This window comes from Triturus cristatus, chromosome 7 (assembly GCF_964204655.1).
Source record: "Triturus cristatus chromosome 7, aTriCri1.1, whole genome shotgun sequence".
In the NCBI taxonomy this organism is placed as follows: domain Eukaryota; kingdom Metazoa; phylum Chordata; class Amphibia; order Caudata; family Salamandridae; genus Triturus; species Triturus cristatus.
The window spans coordinates 716,049,157-716,064,674 of NC_140590.1; the positions used below are offsets into that span (position 1 = coordinate 716,049,157).

Consider the following 15,518-nt stretch of genomic DNA (forward strand, 5'->3'; position numbering starts at 1 on the left):
AAACTGTTACAACGCAAGTGGATTTACAACGCATGCCATTACAACGCAAGTCTTTACATCGACTTGCGCTAGATGGCGTGCTAACATTACAAATAGTGTAGTTTACTATCCCAACACCTTCCCTACTGTTAAGTGGACTGGAGTTGGAATAGTAAATTACACTTTTCTAATGTTAGCACGCCATCTAGCGCAAGTCGATGTAAAGACTTGCGTTGTAATGGCATAGCGTTGTAAATCCACTTGCGTTGTAAAAGTTTTGTTGTAACAGCACGTGTTGTAACAGCACGCGTTGTAACGTCATACATCCGTGATTTTTTAAGCAAGGTCAAGTGACTTACATCTCCGGAGCAGGCGGAGTGCATCCATACTCTTAAAGTTTTTTGCCCTCAAGCACGCTATCCCTTCTCCAGTATACCCCCTTAAGTACCTCCACACCCTCCGCTATGCAGCACCGTCCACCTGTCCTGTGTTGTTAGCCCCCTCCACATTCATATGCCCAGCCTGTCCCTGCTTGAGCACTGCCTGTGCCCTGGGTTTCTCCACACTGTGCCCGGCGCACCGGCAGGGACTAAAGGATGGCTGAGAGTGAAGGTGACAGGAAACACAGCAGTGCACCGTACTCTCCATCCATCAACAGCAGCATTGAGCCTCCTGCCCCGGTGTGGACAGCCGCCACCCCCAGGCACAGTCGCACCTCTGCTTGGTTGCCACCCTGATCCTGGTGAGTACATTCTTTTCTTTGTTCTTTCACTGATGCCAACCATATCAGCTGAGTTTCATAATGATCTCTTACTCTTTACTCTGTTAACAGCTTACTGCGCCTGCATGCGGAACTCCGTGGAATTCAATTGAGTTTTTCTGCAACTTTGCCGAATTCCGCAGAGTACAACTCTGTGAGCTCCGCTCAGGCCTAAGTAAGATACCTTCTTTCTTCCAATAATGATAATTCACCTTGACCCACTTGTTCATCCATGCTGGACAGGAACAAGTCACAGCTCTCCTTCCACGCAATGTGAAAGGTGACACTCCAGTAGATGTATGCGGAGTGGTGTGGTAAAACCAAAGCATTGATTTGACAGCACTCACCACCACACATCTGTTAGCTACGGTCTACTGTATGCACTCTCCCAACACTTTGTTCATCGTTTCAACCAAACCATTGGTTTGGGGATGATATAAAGACCTTATGAGATGCTTGATGCCACTAGATTTCAAGAGAAGTTCTACTTCACAAGACACAAATTGAGGCCCATTAACTGATACTAATGTTGCTTCCTTTAGAAATAGTTCCTTTAAAAATACAACCACCACCTTCAATAAAATTTCACCCTCAAAATTGAACTCTGGCCATTTTATATACTAGAACTTCATGACTAGAGCAAAATTAGAAGTACTACCAAGAGAGTTAAATGGACCGACAATATCTATACCAGCTTTTTCCCATGGTTGGTAATTCTATGGGACACCATGGCAGAGTCCTCAACTTCATAGACTTGTCACAAATGGAACAAATAACACATACTTTTACTATCTGATCAATCTCCCTGTCCATGGAAAGCCACCAAAAAGACAATCTCATACGTCTCTTAGTCATTGTAGCCCCTAAGTGACCATCATGGGCTTGAACAATATTTGGGTTTCTTAATGAGATAGGTAGAATAAATTTGTCACCTCTCAATAACAATCCATCCTTCACAGAAAATTATTTCGCTATCTTGACAAAAGTAGTCAAGTCTCTCCTTTGGCCACCGTGATTCCACATACTTCACGACTATACCCAGAATGGCATCTTCTTTTAATGCTTTGAGCTAGTAATGTAAAAAAAAAAAACGCCCATCTGAGGTAAATCTACAGATCCAACAATGCAATCCTCACAGCCAAACTCTTTTTATTCCTCCACACAATCTGAAAATTGGGAAAGATAATCTGCACAACCATTTTTGGCACCTGGAATATATTCTGGGACAAAATCAGATTGTAGTAGTGTGATTAAGAGTCTAGCAATATGCGGTGTAAATCCTCCAGCATTCTTTCTACTTAATCTATAAACCACTGACTTGTGGTCAGTTTGAGTCCCAAAATGGTTACCTCATACATAATTGCACAACTTAATGACCACCCACCAGCAAGTCAAGAGTTCCTTCTCTAACACTGAATATTGCTTCTCAGCACTAATCAAGACCCAGGAGGCATAACTAACTGTTCGAACCTGGGTATCCTTCACCTGAGTGAGAACAGCACCTAATCCCATATTGCTAGTGTCAACCGTTATTACACACTGCAGATCTGGATCATGTTTCAATACCTTAGAAGAAGTAGATTGCTCTTTTTCCACTCAAAAACTTGTTGGACTCCAAATTCCATTCAAATGTTACACCTCTCATTAACATATGAGATAAAGGTCTTAACCGTGTTGCATAAATGTGTATGAAACAGGAGTAGAATTGACAAATTCCAAGGAACAATTTCATGCCAGCTTTATCTACAGGTGGTCCAGCCTGTGTGATGCTTTTTAACCAAGCTAGCTTTCAGTTCAGTACAATGACTGGATACAAAATGGCCCAAATCTTCAACTTTATCACTTAAGAATATACATTTGTCTCTTCTGGGCACAACTTCATGGAGCTGTAATCTTTTTAACACCTCAGCTAGAATTCTACTATGGGTTTCTCTGTCTGGTGCACAAATTAGAACATAATCCTGAAGAATTGATAATCTCTGGATACCCTTACCCTTGAGGATGTTGCACATGATCCTTTGAAAAATGTAACCTGCTGAACCCAATACGAAAGGCATACGGCAATACTGATATGTTCCAAAGGGGGAAACAGATGCCTCAAATCTGGCTGCAGCTCTATTTGGTTGTACACTGAAGCCAAATGTAACTTGAAAAAGTATTTTGCTTCCTTCAACAGCTACTAATGTTTCATAGAGGGTGAGAATCAACCAACATCTCTCTGTTGAGGCAACAGAGGTAAACACAAACCCTAAATTCTCCACTGTGTTTGTGGGCTACCGCCAAAGGTGACAACAACATTGAAGAGTCAACAGGTTTGTTAGAAATGGGGTTTCTGGTTGTCTGGGTAAGCACACTGTAAAAGCAGGTATCACCACTCTAGTCAGGGTATGTGTATTACACACTAAAAGTTTACCTGTGCTCACCCTCTGGTAGCTTGATGCAGAGCAGTCATGGTAAACGAAAGAGGCAATGTGTAAAGTTTTTGTCCACATACACACAGTAAAAACGCTACAAAAGTCATTCACACCAGTTTAGAAAAATAGCCAATGTTTATCTGAGTAAAACAAGACCAAAAATCTATCTGGTCGCGATTGACTTCGATGATTTCACAAAGTTAGTCTGACCTCGATGGAGCGAGTGCAGGTGTTGGGAATATGCAAGTGTTGTTTAGTTATTTGCAGCAGTGTATTTGATTACATGTATCTAAAACCCAGGCTGGGTCACCCCAGGGTCTAGTGAACCTTCCATGTGTAGTAAGAGTGCGTCGTCCTAGTTGCAGAAGAATGAAGATAATGTATTGTTTACGTTTAGTGGGCTCACAGATCCTCCTTTCTTCTCCTATTTCTAGTCCTGAATAAGACGCTGCCTCTGCTGAATACCTCGGCAAATGGCTACATATTCAGTGAGTGGAACCGAAGGCCCACAGCTGAGTCCCCGTGTATTCGCTGTGCTGCCGTGGGCAATGGCGGCATTCTGAATGGATCCAAGTTGGGAAAAGAAATTGACCAACATGACTATGTGTTCAGGTGAGTGAGATGCTGTCTCTCTCGCCCTCTCGCTCTCTTTCTCTGAATGGCCCTTTTTTACACACTTGTAATTTTGTGCTCCCCCTCCAATCTATTTTTCCCATTTTTTTGGCACATTTGCGATATGCTGTCTTTCTCCCTGCGGCGTTGTTTAATGCACAAGGGCAATGAAATGAAAAGCAAGAGGGAGGGCACTAGGCATCATGACCCTACTGCCACTGACCCATAATGACAATAGAGGAGGCAAAAACATTACAGCATATAGGGAGGGGAAGATCAGACCCCTGATATGTTACAGATTTCAAGTTTACTCATTCCCCACCAAAGCCTTTTCAGTTCTTCTAACATACAACCGCATAAGTATGGTACATGCAAAAAAGAGCATGCCCAGGTCAGACCTTAACATGGATTTTAGAATAGTTTTTTGCATGGGAACGCCTACCCTGCATACATTATACCTGGCACAGTTATAATGTGATGCAGGGCTCTACAAACTGACACATTGGAACCAATGCATCAGTTTGTAGATATGGAGCAGTGTGGTGCACTGATTGCGCCACCGCTGTGTCAGATAAGTCATGCAGTGGGGGCGAAAGGGGCTTGTAAATAAGTCCCTTACTCTCTTACTGCCTGCTGGACCCTTGTTTTCCGCATTTGTGATGCATGTTGAAGGAACAATATCTTTCTTTCTAAAGAGCTTGATGAGAAGACGTGCATATTCCAGAAAAATATACTGGAAGTCGGGCCATTTGGGAAAACACACTTTAAAGTGTTCTTTCATTTTGCACTATTATAATAAGACTTGTGGGGACCTACAGACAATCAAACAAGCTACGGGATGGGAATTCGTACGTACCCCCCATGAAGAACTGCTGGGCCTTCTCCAAACCCCGGTCAAAAGAAAGCTAAGTCATCAATTCCTGAATGGAGGACTGGTACTTGCCAAACGTTGTGTTGCAATTAAATGGATAAACGTGAACCCACCAGGACACAGGGAATGGCCGGGTATATGATGGAGTGGCCACTGCAGAAGAGGTCAGAATGAAACACGTTAGAAAATACAAGAAACTAGGAGAGTGTGGAGACAGATGTATGTAGACCTACAGATAGGGGTGGGTCAGCAGTCTTTGAAGGCATGGATGAATGAACATACTGCTATAACATATGACACATGCACTGTTCTGAGATATGATCTGGGGGGACCCAGTAAATTATTTGAGGCCTGCAGAAATGAATCTGTAGTCAACTCGTATACTATGAAGTCGCCTTGTTGCAGATCTTCATCTAAACCGAAATGTTATTGTCCAAGTTTCTACACCTGAGTGCCGCCTACGGGGAGAGGGGTGAAGGGTGAGCAGGAAAGTCGTTTTGAGTTTGTATACCCTAGATGACAAAACATTCCTCAATGCTGTATGATACATGGTGTAATCAACTGTTAATATTGGAAAATTAAATTTAAAAAAAATATATTAAATGACTTGTGGGGACTAATTACATTCTTTCTAACTCAAATTCTTTTGGGAAGGAACAGGAAGGATTCCATCATCAAAGCAACATTGACTATAATTTAATAATGTGCATTTAAGGTACAAGAGATGATTAGAAAGCTGTACATGTTCATGTATATCATAGAGTGATCATATTCAAAGAATCCTTCAGCTGCACAACCTCCACTGATAACGACACCCCCTACATGGAGAACCTACACTTCAAGATAAAAGTCTTGTCTAAAAAACGCTAGGACCAAAAGCCACTTTCGCCGGAAACATCGCCAACTTCTTCACCTCCCTCACCATCGACTTCAAGACCACATCCTACTAGGAGATTTCAACCTCCACCTGGAAGTCAGAAATTACCCCATTGCAACCGTCCTCCTCAGGAGTCTAAAGAACATGGGATTGAAGCAACGTCAACGAGCCCACACATTCAGTTGGGCACACACTCAATGCCGTTGTTGCTGCCTTCAATAACATCAAATACACCACAACCACACCCCTCACCTGGAACGACCACTTCATCATCCACTTTAGAATCAATGTCCCTCACCTAGCCAATCCCACCACTACCAACCAGGCCAGACACGGATGGAGAAAAATATTTAAATCTGCCTGGCTCGAAATGCTACACATAAATCAGTCAAAGGATACCAACGACCTTAACACCGATATCAGGCAGTTTGACGAGCCACTCACAAGCTTTGCTGACTCCCTAGCACCGCTGAGACACATCACCCAGAAGAGAACCCGGAAACAAGCCAGCTGGTACATGGAGGAACTCAAAGAAACAAAACAACACTGCAAACAGCTAGAAAGAAGAGGCACACCCAACCCCCACGACACTGACAAGCATAAGCACAAATCGGCTCTGAGACGTTACCACAAGCACATTGAGAAACCAAGAAGGCATTAGCTGATCATATAAACAACAGCTCCAACAGCAGCATAGAAAATCTTCTTGATTGTCAAAGTCCTCACATCACCTATCTCCACCACAAACAACATAATCCTTTCCAAGTAACTGTGCAACAAACTCTCAGACTTCTTCAACAACAAGATCAAAATCATCTACAACTTCTTCGACCCTCAACCAGACCCTCAACCAGACACCAACACCCTCATCCTTACCTATCAGCAACCTCAGGTACACCTTGACTACCTGAAAAACTCTAACTGCAAAGGAAATAACCAACATAATGGCACCACCCACTCCGAGGAATGTGTGGATTCTTGCCCCTACCACTTCTACAACCTGAGAGCCTCCCCTATCAACGAAGTCCTCATCCGCATTCTAAACAACTCCATCACCATCAAAATGTTTACAGACAAATGGAAACAAATGATGGTCAAGGTGCTACTAAAGAAACCCTTGGCTCACACTACCCATCTAGTAAACCACAGGCTGATCTCATTTCTACCTTCTCTGGTCAAGATCATAGAGAAAGCAATCAACAGACAATTTGCCCACCATCTCAACAAACACCAGCTCCTAGACACCATGTAATCATGCTTTTGACCCAACCACAGCAGCTAGACAACCCGCATCGCAGCCACAGACAAAATCAAGATGATCCTAGACTGTGGAGACACAGCAGCCCTCATACTACTTGACTTCTCAGCATCTTTCAACACATCTCTCACCTCACCCTGATCGAAAGATAACATGACACAGGCATCCAAGCACCCACCTTCAACTGGATCTGCTCATTCCTCACAATAAGAACCCAGAGAGTCAAGCTACCTCCCCACACCTCTGAACCTAAGAACCTCATCTGCGGAGTCCCCCAAGGATCGTTCCTGAGTTCAGTATTATTCAACATCTACATGACCCCGCAACCTTACCTCTTCAGATCTGACAACTTCAGCATACTCTTCTATGCCGACAGCACACAACTTATACTTTCCCTGTTGGAAACCTAAGCCAACGTCGCTGTCACCACATAGATGAAGTCTGCCTCAAACTAAATGCAGACAAGACCGTAGTAGAGGTCTTCGGAGGAGAAACATTGGCCTGGGACTCCACCTGGTGGTCTACCAACCCCGGCACCCAGTGGTGGCTGGTGGAATTTTAGAGCACTTTAGACGAATTAACGACTTTTGGCACATGAGTGAGCTAGGCGAGTGAGCCTGATGTTTTCAAGGGTACTCGGGGGAGGTTCTCCCCCCCCCCCCAAAAAAAGTTTAAAAATTGGTGTATGCAGATGCAATTTTCTGTATTATTTCTGTGATAAATCAGTTCAAAACTCTCTGCACCACCCATAAGATCTTACACGGCCAGGGCCCCCAGATACTGCAGAGGCTATGTTCCAGCGCGAGCACTGCAATCTGGATCTGGCCTGCACTCCCAGGGTGCGTAGGAGCAGAGTTGGGAGGCGCTCTTTTAGGTCCTTGGCCCCGGCCCTTTGGAACTCCATTCCAGGCGCGGCGCGCAGCACACAAGATCATTGGACATTTAGAAAACAGATCAAAACCTGGCTGTTTTCATTCATCTAGCTTCACGGTGTGTGTGCATGTTGCACACATGATCCTTGGGCATTTAGAAACAGATTATAACTGGCTGTCTTTCCATCTGTGGTGCTTCACCTTCTTTGGTCACCTGTTCACCAGCGCTGGGACGCCCCAGTGTTGGGGCAGCCATGCGCTATACAAATATATCTAACATAACATAAACACATAATTTAGAATCACAATAGTACACAAATAGACATACTTGCCTTTTTTTACTCAGTTTCTATAGGACAGAGCTCGGCAAGCCACTGAAGTTATAAGCCAGACAGAAGCCCGATGCCTGGCTTTGGCTCAGCCAAAGTCCTCTTGGACCTTCAAGCCCAAATGATTGGCTTCTGCTTGCCACATATGCCAAGAATGAAAGACAAAGTATTAATATGTGATGCAAAACAAGAAAACAGCCATCTAGTGGCTGACTTGAAGGGTTGGCTTCAGGGCAGTGTGACCGGTGCCAACACAGCGAGCACCGAGCTTGTGAGGTGCGCTGTTTAGAAACATCTTATGGGTCTAAAAGTACCTGCTTCAAAGTTCCTTGTTTGTCGACTAATTTTTAGGCAACAACAAGAATGTCAAGATAACTTTGATGATTAATGTACCAGTGCAGAGGGCTAATAATATGCCTGTTACAAAGCATGTGTACCATGTAGATCACAGAATTGTATTTTATGAGGAATGCCCAATGGGTTATTTCTTTTGGCAGACTTTTTTTTTAACTTTCAGTTCATAAATTACACCCTTAATATAGCACAGCAAGCTATGAACTAGTCATCAAAGAGTTGCAAGCAAATTGCAAGGTATAGGTTAAAAGTTGTGTTTTTCCCCAGTCTTTCATTATCCTAATGTTGCTAAAAAGGGTGCCATTTTGGTAGACATGAATTCTTATTAGTAATGCCAACCTCAACCATTATTTTATGTTTTAAATCCTGTGTTTATGCTTCTCCGGATAAAGCACTCGGGGCTGTACTGCAGGACCCAGCAGCCACTGCGGTGCTGAGGGGCTACCAACCCTTCATGGTCCCCCAGACCCTTTAAAGGCCCCCATTCAACCCAAGCCCAATGAATATCTGTCTGATATGGGAGACTCAGGGCCCTTATTCACAGTATGCAGGGGCCTCCATCACTTGGTGTTAAAAGCACTGCAAGTTCTAGATACAAAACCTCTTGCCATTGATTTAATACACTATAATGTGGCCACATCCCTAAGAAGAATGTAGACCAAACGTAGGGTCCAAATGCCAAGAGTTTAGGACGGTTCATGTATGTTTTTAAGTTCATGTTTAAAAACTGCTGTTTTAAACAAGCGGGGCGTTTCACTTTAGTACATCAGGTTCCATCACATTGATTACACTGTCAATAAATTATTCTCAGTATAGTGATATCAACTGATGTACTAGGGTGAAATGCTCTCACGTGTTAAAGTCCTAAATACACTTGTGTCTGGCTTAGAGCCAGACCTTGGGCGCCGCTCTCTCTGTTAAATTGTGCACCATATGAAGCATGAACACATCTGCACAGGTGCACACACTGCACTGATATCGTCCATCCTCAAGCCCAGGACGCCGGGATCTATTCTGTGGATGAGCTAATGCACTCGATGAGCTCCTTCGACGAGATAATTACCGCTCCTGACCGGTATCAACCTGGACAGTGACGTGCTCTGAATGGCACATTTTACAGTAAAATTCTGGGTGTCAGGCACAGTGCTCAATTAATGTTTCTCCCCAAAAAATATGAATTTTAGATTTAAAAAAAATATATATATATACCAACTTATAATTAAAGTAAATATATTGCAGGCCAGTCTCAAAAATTACTTGCCTGTGACAATTGAATATTGCCTAAAACGAAATCCTGAGCGAAGTCCTGTGTTTCTCCTGCACCCTTCAAATGCAGTACATCTGAAACAATTACAGAACTGGATTTGGGGCTCATTTCTCTGTGACCAAAAGCGACACGTGCACTAGATGCTATCCCACATAAGTGAGCCACACAAGTGTAAGACCTACCAGAAGACCAAGGAAAAGAAAAGCACTGTGTAAGGCAGCGCAAGCAGCTGTGCACACTTTAAACATCTAGCCCTGGATTTGAAACTCTTTGCTCCAGTAAATACAAAAAAGAAGATCAGCCACCGCACAATGTACAGGATTTGGGGAGCCCAGCAACCTCGTCTTCGGATGGCACAATGTGATTTAAGGGTAGCATACATCCGTGCTTGAACATAAATTGGTAAAAGGTAATGCGTTTAAAAGAGGGAACGCACGTCACCGGACTATCAAAGCATAATGGTTAACAAAAAACTGTCTCAGTTCTTGGAAGACAATAACAAATTAAAAAATTCTCAGACAGGTTTTCGGCCAGGGCAGGGCACTGACATCGCCCTCTTGGCGGCGGTAGAGGAGGCCAGGACACTCTTAGACGAAGGAGGATCAGTGGCAGTGATCCTCCTCGACCTGAGTGCGGCCTTCGATACCGTCAATCACCAACTCCTCATTAAACGGCTCGAAAGAGTCGGTGTGGTAGGCTCTGCCCTATCCTGGCTCTCTTCCTTTTTGGACCAGCGTACCTTTCAGATCTGGGAAAATAACATCTGCTCCTCCGAAACTCCCCTCCAATGTGGTGTGCCTCAGGGCTCCTCCCTGAGCCCCACTTTATTTAACATCTACATGTCCCCATTGGAGGAGGTTATCACCCCGTTCGGAGTGAGCGTCGTCAGCTATGCTGACGACACACAATTAGTGGTTTCATTATCCCATCCCAATCGAAAACCAGCAGATCTACTCAACTGCCTTACGCAGGTTCAAAACTGGATGAACAGCTCAGCCTTGAAACTAAACGGAGCAAAGACGGATGTCCTTCTTCTTGGTCAGAAAGGAATCACTCTCCCCCCGAATATCTGGCCTGATTGTCTGGGTCCCATCCCCGAACCAAAGCAAGAAGTAAAAAGCCTGGGTGTGTGGCTAGATACTACCCTGTCATTTTCCACACAGGCAAAAAAAGTAGCCGGGATCTGCTTCGGCCTGCTGAAATCAATGAGGAAGATCATGCCCCTTCTGCCACCCAACTCCCAAAAACTGCTTATACAGGGCCTGATAATCTCTAGGCTGGATTTCAGCAATGTGATATATCTGGGCGCCCCGGAAGCAACACTGAACAAACTTCAGAGAATTCAAAACATAGCCGCCCGGATTCTCACTAAGACCTCTGCCAGAGATTCGGCCAAACCAGCATTGAAACTCCTCCACTGGCTTCCAATAAGGGAGAGAGTTAAATTCAAGGCCTTGTGCCTTGCTCATAAACTGTTACAAAATCAAGGCCCTCCCATTCTTAGGAAATTTATCAAACCCTACAAATCCTGCAGATCCCTCAGATCGGACACGGAGAATTTCATCAGCGCCCCCAGAATCAGGAAGGCACGCACTGGTGGAAGGCGGTTCACAGTCCATACCGCAAGCCTCTGGAATGCACTCCCCCGCGACCTTAGAACGGAACTTCATTACCTTCGCTTCAGGAAGCGGTTGAAAACTTATCTTTTTCCTCAATGATCCCTTCCCCTCCGAACCACTGTTTTCTCGTCCTATCCCTCACCCCCCTTCCGGCCCCCCTTATCAGGTTTAGGGTAGGGTTCTTAGCGCTGGGATACCTTCGGGTGACTACGCGCTCTACAAGAGTTTTTAATAATAATAATAATAATAATAATGCTTATGTACCATGCTGTTGGGCTTCATTTCTGTAAACATTAACATAAGCTTTGATATTCTAGTGACACACATTTCTACTTACTGTCTCCTTTTTAGGTCTCAATAGTGAGAGAGGAGATTTCAGAAGGGTACTTGAAGCCCCGCCCATCATTTTCATTGGGTCGCATCAGCGTTTATGCTAAACGCTGGCTTCCCATTGAAAAGGATGCTTTTTGGTCACTCGCCTTTCTCCCTTTTGGACGGCCCATCCGGACTGGGTCGTCTGCTACACTGCTGTTGTGAAGCACTTTCTTATCTTTAGGGGGGGCCATCTGTTTCTAATTAGCATGGCCATAGCGTGGCCATGCTAATTGGAAACAAATGGCTCTCCCTAAAGATAAGAAAGTCTGCAGGCACTACCTTTTATTTCGCAAAGCGGTTCAGCGTCGCCTTCCTGTCTCCTCAGGGCGCCACGAGGACAGTGTACAGGTTGGGTTATCGACAACGCGTTTATGCATTCTCTAAATAATGGCATGCGATTACTGTACCAGAGATGTGGCGATGTGTCGTCATATCAGAGGGGAGTGTATATAAAAACTCATAAATAAATAAACGTGGAGTAGAACCCCCACTCGCACTCGAAATTTTGAATACATCATTGCAGCAAACCGGGAGCTCCCATTAGACTATGATGCCTTTTAATATTGGAAATATATAAGTTTACCTATTCCAAAATGGCCCAAAACCTAGACGGTATGCGCCTATGGTTAGTCTGTCTGGTGCCGCTATCTGTTTCCATGGATTCTTGAGCGTCGACCTAGCGTTCACTAGAGCGGCACTAGACTCCATATTGGAGTGGGGAGTTACTTTAGATGCCCCATTCTGTTGGGTGAGGCAGCACCAGCGAAGGCGTCAAGGCTCCGAGGAAGAAGATGGCGGAGGTGGAGGATAGCGTGATCTCCGACTCAGATTCGGATATGAAAGTCGCTGTTCCCGCCGTGGTGGTGGAGAGGGATCCGCAAGAACAGGTACTGAATGCTTGAACGGTGGGGTGGGAGAATATCCCAACCGCCGCTTCAGCACAAAGCAGTATTCCATCTCTGTGACGGTTTCCCACGTCTCGCCAGCTCCCAAAGAGCCACAGGGCAGGTGGCACGGAGATCCGCTTACTCCGTAGTGTGTGTGTTTTGAACGATAGTGTCCCGTCCCTTGGAAGACGCCTGCATCTTATGCTAGCACTTTATAAGAGTTTGTTTCTCTGTTAATTTCTACGTATTGCCAGGGTTTCAGTAGACGTATGCCAGGTTGCCACCTGCTGCTTCCTCTGCAGGGGATTTCGGCTGCCGCTTCTTATCGCAGTGCCAGTTACTACTGCAGTAGGTCAGACGAGCAGAGATCCCTGTCATTCTGTCAGCGCCGAGACATGCACGTGAACCTTAGTGTCTACGGCAATACGCATATGTACTATTTAGTATTCAGCCTCGACCTGTCAACATCTTAAAGAAAGAAAGACCTTGAAGGTGACGAGTGGCATCCCCTGAGGCTGCTAGTTAAGCTTCTCAGCCATGTTCATGTGTAGGCCTGGTGTTAGCTAATTATATATAAAAATAATAACAAAATTACTTCTGGATCCCATAAAATGGGGGCCAAGGTGTGACAGCTGAAAGGGTCTGGTGTCACGAGGGGCGGAGTCCTGAAAAGAAGAGCCTGACAGTCCACTTACACATAACACAGGGGTAGTGTGCCTGCTTTAAGGCACAATCGTAACATATCACAGATCTGTGTTTTTTGTAGCTAGTTTAGTTGATCATTGCTTTTTAGGTTACTGATTAGCTTTGCGGGGGTCAACAGTGGGTAAAAGACATTGTCATTTACAACGCCCGTACTTGATTAATGCTTCACGAAGGGGAAAAAAAAACAATAACCTTTTCAATGCCAATAGCTCAAAACAAGATCATTGCGAGGCCTATTGCATTGTAAATGCTTGTTGAAATACCTGTCTGGAATCTGTCCTTCTTCAACTTCACTGTACATGACCTCTGTGTGTCCACTCTGAGCTGTAACCCTGACATCAGGTTACAGCTCCCAGTCCCTTCAGAGGCTGCAAGCAACACCCCTTCTCAACTCGTCACAGGGGTGGTGCTTGTATCCTGTGAAGTGATTGATAGGCAGTCCTAGGAATACAGGATTTTTTGCTCTTGACATCCGGGATTGCATGCAAATATGACACTTCTGTGCCTCATGAATAGGAGGCCTCCTTAAACCCCTGCAAATTGCAGGAGAGGACTAGATCTAGGTCAGCCCTTCGCCTGTTTAGGAATTTTAAAAAAAACGAAAGAAAATGCTGGCAGTCCCGCTTGCGAGTGCCTGGCTGCCTGACTGTCATCTCCGCAAGGCAGCCAGGCATTGAGGGCAGCACCCAGCATGGGCTTAAAGCCCTTATTTAATTAAAAAGTAACTTATGTGGATGGTAATTGCTCTTGGCAATTGACATTCACATAGCTTGTAAATCTGGGTGGGTGGCACCCCCTAGTGGCTGCTGCTGGCCCCACCCTGACCCCCACCACCCACAACAGAAATGTTACAATCATCCTGGACAACAAACTGAACATGGCAGCTCAAGTCGACTCAGCCATCTCCACCAGCTTCCGCATCCTGAAAATGCTACACAGGATTTTCAAATGGCTTTCAGAAAAAGTCACACAGGTCCTGGTCACCAGCAGGTTGGACTATGGCAACTCACTCAATGCAGCAATCACCAACAAACTTCTGAACAGACTCCAAACTACCCGGAATGCAGCAGCAAACCTAATCCTCAACTTTCTTTGCTGAAAGCATACATGTAAGACAACTCCACTGGTGCCCCACACACATACACACTGAGTACAAACTGCTCACTCACGCATAAAAAGTGCTACATAACTTTGGTCTGGTCTACCTCAACAACTGCATACATTTCCACATATCTCAGAGACACCTCTGCCCAGTCGAACTCGCACACAGACCACTGATCAGCAACACCTTGGCCGGTGGCCACACTTTCTCATACATCTCACCCAAGGCAAGTAACGACGTCCCACAGCACATCAGAGCCTCCTCATTACTTCTTAAGTTCCGCAAGAAGCTGAAGACCTGGCTCTTTAAATAATTCTCTCCTAGGAGACAGCTGCCTCTCCACCTGCAAAGCACCTGGACACCTTTAGTGGTGATTAGCGCACTAATCAAATAAGCATAATAGAACATGACATGTGTCATCAAGATTAGTATTCAAAGAGTTTTAAATGTTATCTTTGTGTTAGTTGCACCAAAAACAAACCAGAACCTGAGCAAATCAACCTCAGAAGGTGGATAAATATAAAGTTAGAGGTAGTTAAGTTGCCACTAGGCAAGTTTTATCAGCATTTCACTTTTATCTTAATATAATCAGTTTTAGGATAGTCAATTCATACTAAAGGCAGAAAGCATTGGTTATACAGTGTTAGGGTACTGTTAGACCTGGCAACCTTGGTGTGGGATTCCGCTAAATCTTTGTGTTCACCCCTACTATTTTGCTCAATTTGTTTTTGTTGGCTTTAGGACTTTGTGCACTTTACCACTGCTACCCAGTGCTAACATTCTTGGGCTCTCTCCTTCAAACCCAGTACAATTGACCCACACCTTATTGGCGCACTTAATTTACTCGTAAGTCCCTAGTAAATGGCACTACATGTATACCCAGGGTGCGTAAATCAAAAGCTACGAGTGGGACTGCGGCACTCATTGTGCCACTTACTAAGGTAGCCTTTTAAAAAATGTCTCAAGTCTGCCACTGCAGCCTGTGGTGCAGTTTTAAACTGCTGTTTTAACCTGACAAGATAAACCTTTTACCTGGCTTAAACCTTCCTTTTAATGCATATAAGTAATCCTCAAAAAGGTTCTAAAGGCTTGTAGGGCAGGGTACGTTGTATTTAAAAAGTAGGACATCTGTACTTACATTTTACATGTCCTGGCAGTGAAAAACTGATAAAGTTGTTTATCATCATTTACAAACTCTCCCATTGACAAATACTGGCTAACTGTATTACACTTTATA

General features: G+C 44.5%; 1 protein-coding gene across 1 annotated transcript in view; it reads left to right on the plus strand.

Annotated features, from left to right (window-relative positions):
- Positions 1-15,518, plus strand: part of LOC146810406 (alpha-N-acetylgalactosaminide alpha-2,6-sialyltransferase 2-like) — a 547,614-nt gene that overhangs the window by 391,835 nt on the left and 140,261 nt on the right. Inside the window, exon 4 of the mRNA XM_085614424.1 lies at positions 3,588-3,765. Within this exon, the coding sequence (XP_085470550.1) occupies positions 3,588-3,765 (178 nt within the window). The remainder of the gene's footprint in view (positions 1-3,587; positions 3,766-15,518) is intronic.